Source organism: Oncorhynchus masou, chromosome 2 (genome assembly GCF_036934945.1).
Source record: "Oncorhynchus masou masou isolate Uvic2021 chromosome 2, UVic_Omas_1.1, whole genome shotgun sequence".
Taxonomy (NCBI): domain Eukaryota; kingdom Metazoa; phylum Chordata; class Actinopteri; order Salmoniformes; family Salmonidae; genus Oncorhynchus; species Oncorhynchus masou.
This window is the reverse complement of record NC_088213.1, coordinates 42,924,813-42,933,158: the sequence shown is the minus strand read 5'-3', so window position 1 is coordinate 42,933,158 and position 8,346 is coordinate 42,924,813. Positions and strand designations below refer to the sequence as shown.

At 42.3% G+C, this 8,346-nt stretch overlaps 1 protein-coding gene across 2 annotated transcripts in view; it reads left to right on the top strand.

Annotated features, from left to right (window-relative positions):
• The first annotated feature begins 1,689 nt into the window (after positions 1-1,689).
• The window catches only part of LOC135505138 (26S proteasome regulatory subunit 6A-B-like), an 11,655-nt gene continuing 4,998 nt past the window's right edge, over positions 1,690-8,346 (top strand). Inside the window, exons 1-8 of one of the 2 annotated variants that reach the window (XM_064924259.1) lie at positions 1,690-2,812; positions 3,131-3,375; positions 3,891-3,971; positions 4,149-4,274; positions 4,449-4,553; positions 6,120-6,182; positions 6,313-6,450; positions 6,546-6,689. In XM_064924259.1, the coding sequence (XP_064780331.1) occupies positions 3,334-3,375; positions 3,891-3,971; positions 4,149-4,274; positions 4,449-4,553; positions 6,120-6,182; positions 6,313-6,450; positions 6,546-6,689 (699 nt within the window). In that variant the 5' untranslated portion in view covers positions 1,690-2,812; positions 3,131-3,333. The other variant, XM_064924268.1, reaches the window with a different exon arrangement.

Genomic DNA, 8,346 nt, shown 5'->3' with positions numbered 1-8,346 from the left:
AATGTTTGTATGTGTGTGTGTATATGTGCATATGGATGTATATACATATTTTTTAAATATATTTTTATATATGCATTTTTTTGTGTGGGTTTGTATGTATGTGTATGAGTATAAATGTATATACAGTAGGGCAAAAAAGTATTTAGTCAGCCACCAATTGTGCAAGTTCTCCCACTTAAAAAGACGAGAGAGGCCTGTAATTTTCATCATAGGTACACTTCAACTATGACAGACAAAATGAGGGAAAAAAATCCAGAAAATCACATTGTAGGATTTTTAATGAATTTAATTTGCAAATGATGGTGGAAAATAAGTATTTGGTCAATAACAAAAGTTTATCTCAATACTTTGTTATATACCCTTTGTTGGCAATGCCAGAGGTCAAACGTTTTCTGTAAGTCTTAACAAGGTTTTCACACACTGTTGCTGGTATTTTGGCCCATTCCTCCATGCAGATCTCCTCTCGAGCAGTGATGTTTTGGGGCTGTTGCTGGGCAACACGGACTTTCAACTCCCTCCAAAGATTTTCTATGGGGTTGAGATCTGGAGACTGGCTAGGCCACTCCAGGACCTTGAAATAATTCTTAAGAAGCCACTCCTTCGTTGCCCGGGCAGTGTGTTTGGGATCATTGTCATGCTGAAAGACCCAGCCACGTTTCATCTTCAATGCCCTTGCTGATGGAAGGAGGTTTTCACTCAAAATCTAACGATACATGGCCCCATTCATTCTTTCCTTTACACGGATCAGTCGTCCTGGTCCCTTTGCAGAAAAACAGCCCCAAAGCATGATGTTTTCACCCCCATGCTTCACAGTAGGCATGGTGTTCTTTGGATGCAACTCAGCATTCTTTGCCCTCCAAACACGACGAGTTGAGTTTTTACAAAAAAGTTATATTTTGGTTTCATCTGACCATATGACATTCTCCCAATCTTCTTCTGTGTCATCCAAATGCTCTCTAGCAAACTTCAGACGGGCCTGGACATGTACTGGCTTAAGCAGGGGGACACGTCTGGCACTGCAGGATTTGAGTCCCTGGCGACGTAGTGTGTTACTGATGGTAGGCTTTGTTACTTTGGTCCCAGCTCTCTGCAGGTCATTCACTAGGTCCCCCCTTGTGGTTCTGGGATTTTTGCTCACCGTTCTTGTGATCATTTTGACCCCACGGGGTGAGATCTTGCGTGGAACCCCAGATCAAGGGAGATTATCAGTGGTCTTGTATGTCTTCCATTTCCTAATAATTGCTCCCACAGTGGATTTCTTCAAACCAAGCTGCTTACCTATTTCAGATTCAGTCTTCCCCTCCTGGTGCAGGTTGACAATTTTGTTTCTGGTGTTCCTTGACAGCTCTTTGGTCTTGGCCATAGTGGAGTTTGGAGTGTGACTGTTTGAGGTTGTGGACAGGTGTCTTTTATACTGATAACAAGTTCAAACAGGTGCCATTAATACAGGTAACGAGTGGAGGACAGAGGAGCCTCTTAAAGAGGAAGTTACAGGTCTGTGAGAGACAGAAATCTTGCTTGTTTGTAGGTGACCAAATACTTATTTTCCACCATAATTTGCAAATAAATTCATAAAAAATCCTACAATGTGATTTTCTGGATTTTTTTTTCTCATTTTGTCTGTCATAGTTGAAGTGTACCTATGATGAAAATTACAGGCGTCACTCATCTTTTTAAGTGGGAGAACTTGCACAATTGGTGGCTGACTAAATACTTTTTTGCCCCACTGTATAGTCAGTGCAGGAGAGTTGGTGCAAAAAGGTGTGTGTGTGAGTTGGGTTTCTAAGTATGTGCGAGTAGAGTCCAGTGTTTTCATAGAGTCAGTGCAAGAGAGTTAGTGCAAAAAAGGGACAATGCAGTGATGTACTGGGCCGAACTCACCACCCTCTTGCGCTTTGAGGTTGGGTGCCTTGTAGTTGCCGTACCAAGCGGTGATGCAACAAGTCAAGATGCTTTCAATGGTGTAGCTGTAGAACTTCTTTAAGGATCTGAGGGTCCATGTCAAATCTTTTCACCCTCCTGAGGGGGAAGAGGTGCTGTCATGCTGTCTTCACAACTGTGTGGACCATGTTAATTTCTTAGCGATGTAGACACAGAGGAACTTGAAGCTCTCGATCTGCTACACTACAGCCCCATCGATGTGGATGACGTTGTGCTTGCCCCTCCGTTTCCTGTAGTCCACGATGTCTTGCTGACGTTGTTGTTCTGGCACCACACAGCCAGGTCTCTGACCTCCTCACTATAGGCTGCCTCTGTAATAGTATTGCTTTCTGGCCCTCTCCTCGCCCCTACCTGGGCTTGAACCAGGGACCCTCTGCACACATTGACAACAGTCACCCTCAAAGCATCGTTACCTATCACTCCACAAAAGCCCCTGCCCTTGCAGAGAAAGAGAAACAATTACTTCAAGGTCTCAGAGAGAGTGACATCACTATTTGAAATGCCACTACCGCTCACCGCTAACTAGCTAGCCATTTCACACCGGTTACACCTCATCGCCATCGGTGATCAGTCCTACCACTGTGGTGTCATCAGCAAAAATGTATGATGGTGTTGGAGTCGTGCGTAGCCACACAGTCGTGGGTGAACAGGGAGTACAGGAGGGTATGAAGCACAGACCCCTGTGTTGATGGTCCGCATGGCAGATGTGTTCTTGCCTACCCTCACCTCCTGGGGCAACCCCTCAGGAAGTCCAGGATCCAGTTGCAGAGGGAGGTGTTCAGTCCCAGGGTCCTGAGCTTGGTGATGAACTTGAAGGGGACTATGGTGTTGAATGTTGAGCTGTAGACAAAGAACAGCATACTTACATACAGTAGGTATTCTTTTTGTCCAGGTGGGTAAAGGAAGTGCGTAGTGCAATAGAGTTTGCGTCGTCTGTGGACGGTATAATTGTAGTGGATCCAGGGCTCATAGACAGGATGATGGTGTTGATGTGAGCCATGACCATGCTCTCAAAGCATTTCATGGCTATAGATGTGAGTGCTAAAGGGATAATAGCTATTTAGGCAGGTTAACTTGGTGTTATTGGGCACGGGGACTCTTGAGTAGGAGTCCTGGTAGTCCGTTTGGCACTGCGGCCTTGCAAACCATGTTAACCTGAATACTGTCGACGAATGTTTTGTTTTCTCAGGCCCTTAAGCCTGTGTAGGGCTGTGATGTGGACTATGACTGAAGGAGTGGGATGCTTTTTTAAATGTATTGTATATGGTGTGTTACCTCCCGATTCCCGCAATGGAGGGAAGGGGCGGCAATACACCGTATCGGTGGTAGTCTGCCGATAAACCTCAAAGAAAGGTATATAAGCGACTACCAAGAAGAAGAAAAAGAGAAAAGATGGCGTCGCTGAATGACAGATCAGTTTGGGATGAGGTGGAGGTTTGTTCCTTGAATTAACTGTTTTGAATGTTCATCAATGTATTATGATTAAAACATCTATTATTTAAATATGATCGTCACGATGAAGTTAACATGTGTCCAATAAACTAAAGAGCTGATCCTTATATCAGCTAGCATAGCTACAAGCTAACGTTAACTAGGCTGTTAAATTGATGGGAGAGTGACACAGGACACTTTTCTTAACGTTAGCTTGGTTACATAAAACACACGTTTGGCTTGGTGTTTAGCCTGTTATGGTAGTTAGCTAGTTATCGACTTTCTGGTCACTTAACTGTGTTAGCTGATAACTAACGTTACACACACAGATTCGTAAACCTATCTGCAAGTTGTTAGCTAACGTTAGCCTGGCTATTTTCCTTGTCTTATTAGCCGCTAGCTAGTTTGGATAGTTAGCTTAAAGCTAGGTATCGTGATTATTGTATAACGTTACCGTTAACGGTAGTAGTAAGATAGCTACGTTGTAGCAAAATTACAATTTTGTTTGTCAACAATAGGATGGGATCGGCAAAGAAGTGCTCAACATGTCCCCTGAAGAGATCGTTCAGCGGACACGTCTTCTGGACAATGAAATAAAGGTAACGTTAGATAGCTATTGGTGTATCAGATGGCCCTCACTATTCTTAATTTTTTCAGCTACTTACCTGTTATGTCGCCACCATATACTTGACCGTTCCGTTTTTGAAATGACGATATGAAAAGTGTGAATAAGTTGCGCCTCGGTCTATACATTCAATTGGACTCTTATGTTGTAGATCATGAAGAGTGAGGTATTGAGGGTAACCCATGAGCTGCAGGCCATGAAGGACAAGATCAAAGAAAACACAGAGAAGATCAAAGTGAACAAGACCCTGCCATACCTGGTCTCCAATGTCATTGAGGTAGGAGAAATTAAGAAATATGTACACTTTTGTCTCAATGTCACATTGTTTTATTGTATTGAACAGTTTAGTGAAGTTCAATTCTTGTGGAGCTCACTTTTGTGATGGGTGTTTGACCATACAACAGTGTCTGGATCATCACAGGCTAAGTTTCAGATGTCTTAACTCTTGCAGCTTCTGGATGTGGACCCAAATGACCAGGAGGAGGATGGAGCAAATATTGATCTAGATTCCCAGAGGAAGGGCAAATGTGCTGTCATCAAAACATCTACAAGACAGGTAAGTAGCAACTAGGAGTATGTCCAATCCAGTGTTTTCTTCAGCAGTCATTTAGCTGTGGCGCTACGCGACGGCAAAATCGTTGCTGCCATGCCAACAAAATATGGAACATGAAAATAATATTTATTCCAAGGCGCACTTTGAAGATGCTGGAACAGTCCACATGTACTTTTCCTCAGCAAACAAAACAAGTAATTCATAGAAATGTCTGACACCCGCATAATAGTTTATCTATTTACCTTGTTGACTTGTTTTTTGTTCGATACGAGATGAATAATCCTCTTGAGGCGCATTCAAGTTACCAGTCCCAAAATTGAATATAGGCTATATTTATTTAGTAGGCTACTCAAACTTTTACCAGCCGCACCAGTTTACCCTTTATATGTCCTGCTTCTGGTCTACTGAACTAATGCCTGAATTAATGTTATAATTTAATTTCTTACCTTTTATTTTACTTGGCCAGTCGGTTAAGGACATATTCTTATTTTCAATGACGGCCTAGGAACAGTGGGTTAACTGCCTCGTTCTAGTCCAACGCTCTAACCTACCTGCCGCCCATAATGAATTGAATTATCTAAATCAAATAGGCCTACCTGCTTGCAGGCTTTGCATCCATCTTCTGTGTTGTCCTTCCAAACTGGGGATTTCACTTGTGCAGCACCGGTTTCCACTATATTTTTGTAGCCAGTTCTCTTATCGTAACCACTATTTTTATTTCTCCACTTAGGCCTATGTTAATCAATTTTGCGTGAGCAAGGCTGTCCAGGGAAAGTAAACTTGGCAAAGTTTTGTATTATCACTTGGGGAGAGAGAACAAGCTCTGCACGTCAACAAATTTTAACGTTTTAGCACCACACCACCACAAGGGACGGTTCCCGGCTCCACACACTCAATGCGTGCATGGCTGGTAGCCTTATGTCTGTCTCGCCGCTCACCGAATGGAATTTGCAACACAACAAACTCCTGGGTTTTTAAAATGTGTATTATCTCGATTTAAAATGTTTCCGACCATCATGTAATTGTTCTGACCTGTAAGCCGACCCACGGGTTGAAAGACTGTGGGGATCCGACCCGATGCAGGACTCTACTAATGATTAGACCAATAGGATAAATGCAGATAGGAAACCCCATGCTTCAGCCTATTTATTTATAGCCACTATTCTTCATCATTTGGGCTACAGGCAATAACGCTTATTGTAAATAGCGTACCTGATAATATGCTATTAGCAATATGTAGAAAAGAATTGTAAAAAAGAATTTTACCAATATGTTATTTTCCTCATTTCTGGAGGTTGAATTTATATTTTAGATGAAGTCAGCATAATTATATTTGCATTCATTTTGGACAAAAAAAATTTTTTTTTTAATTCACTAGAACAAAATGAAATAAATCAGCTCCTCTGCTACATTTTCCCAGAGGAAATGCTGGTCTGATCTACTTAGAAGTTCAACTGCATTTTGATCAGTACCTTTCCTGTGTCATTCTTAGTAAATTTAAACAGTTATTAATAGGAGTTATTCAGCAGTTGTAGTTTACAGCGGTTGCCCCTTTTTGTGCTCTTGCAGGCATACTTCCTCCCGGTCATTGGCTTGGTGGATGCAGAGAAACTGAAGCCGGGAGACCTCGTGGTAAGCCCCTTTACCTTCACTTGAGTGTCCTTGAATAGCAGCTCCCTCTGCTAAACAAGCTAAGAATTTATTTTTTGGCCATGCTTGAGTGTCGCATTTTATTTTTCTCTTTCCTTGTGGTGATAATCAGGGGGTAAACAAGGACTCATACCTGATCCTGGAAACCCTGCCCGCGGAGTACGACTCCAGAGTCAAAGCCATGGAGGTGGACGAGCGCCCTGCTGAACAGTACAGTGACATTGGGGGATTAGACAAACAGATCAAGGAGGTCCGATATTATCATTTGTATCTTGTCTCTTTAGAAACTCCTATATGAATGTTACTAAAACTGCAATTACGTGGTGCTATTCTTTTGACTTTCAGCTGGTGGAAGCAATTGTTCTACCCATGAACCACAAGGAGAAGTTTGAGAACCTGGGTATTCAGCCACCTAAGGGGGTTTTGATGTATGGCCCCCCAGGCACAGGGAAAACCCTACTGGCTAGGGCCTGTGCTGCCCAGACCAAGGTAAAACAAAACACTGACCTTCTGGCTTGCAGTTTAGCAAGGGGTTATTTCTTAGTGCGGGAGTGTCAACTCCTTTTCTGCTTTAGGTACAATTGTGTCGACAGGCAGAGGTTGAGTTATTTACAGTTGAAGTCGGAAGTTTATATACACCGTAGCCAAATGCATTTAAACTCAGTTTTTCACAATTCCTGACATTTTAATCCTAGTAAAAATTCCCTGTTTTAGGTCAGTTAGGATCACCACTTTATTTTAATAATGTTAAATGTCAGAATAATAGTAGAGGGATTTATTTAAGCTTTTATTTCTTTCATCACATTCCCAGTGGGTCAGAAGTTTACATACCCTGAATTAGTATTTTGCAACATTGCCTTTAAATTGTTTAACTTGGGCGAAATGTTTCGGGTAGCCTTCCACAAGCTTCCCACAATAGGTTGGTGAATTTTGGCCCATTACTCCTGACAGAGCTGGTGTAACTGAGTAGGGTTTGTAGGCCACCTTGCTCGCACACGCCTTTTCAGTTCTGCCCACAAATGTTCTATAAGATTGAGGTCAGGGCTTTGTGATGGCCACTCCAATACCTTGATTTTGTTGTCCTTAAGCCATTTTGCCACAACTTTGGAAATAGGCTTGGGGTCATTGTCCATTTGGAAAACCCATTTGCGACCAAGCTTTAACTTCCTGACTGATGTCTTGAGATGTTGCTTCATTATATCCACATAATTGTACTTCCTCATGATGCCATCTATTTTGTGAAGTGCACCAGTCCCTCCTGCAGCAAAGCACCCCTACAACATATTGCTGCCACCATCGTGCTTTACGGTTGGGGTGGTGTTCTTCGGCTTGCAAGCCTACCCCCTTTTTCCTACAAACATTAGGATGGTCATTATGACCTAACAGTTCTATTTTTGTTTAATCAGACCAGAGGACATTTCTCCAAAAAGTACTACCTCTGTCCCCATAAGCAGTTGCAAACCATAGTCTGTCTTTTTTATGGCAGTTTTGGAGCAGTGGCTTCTTCTTGCTGAGTGGCCTTTTAGGTTATGTCGATATAGGACTCGTTTAACTGTAGATATAGATACTTTTGTACCTGTTTCCACCAGCATCTACACAAGGTCCTTTGCTGTTCTGGGATTGCTTTGCCCTTTTCGCACCAAAGTACTTTCATCTCTAGGAGATAGAACGCATCTCCTTCCTGAGCGGTATGACGGCTGCGTGGTCCCAAGGTGTTTATACTTGCGTGCTGTTGTTTGTACAGATGAATGTGGTACCTTCAGGCGTATGGAAATTGCTCCCAAGGATGAACTAAACTTGTGGAAGTCTACAACAAAAAAATTCTGGGGTCTTGGCTGATTTCTTTTGATATTCCTATGATGTTAAGCAAAGAGGCACTGAGTTTGAAGGTAGGCCTTGAAATACATCTACAGGTACACCTCCAATTGACTCGAATGATGTCAATTAGCCTATCAGAAGCTTCTAAAACCATGACATCTTTTTCTGGGAATTTTCCAAGCTGTTTAAAGGCACAGTCAACTTAGTGTTTGTAAACTTCTGACCCACTGGAATTGTGATTGAAATAATCTGTCTGTAAACAATTGTTGGAAAAATGACTTGTGTCATGCACAAAGTATATGTCCTAACGGACCTTCCAAAACTGTAG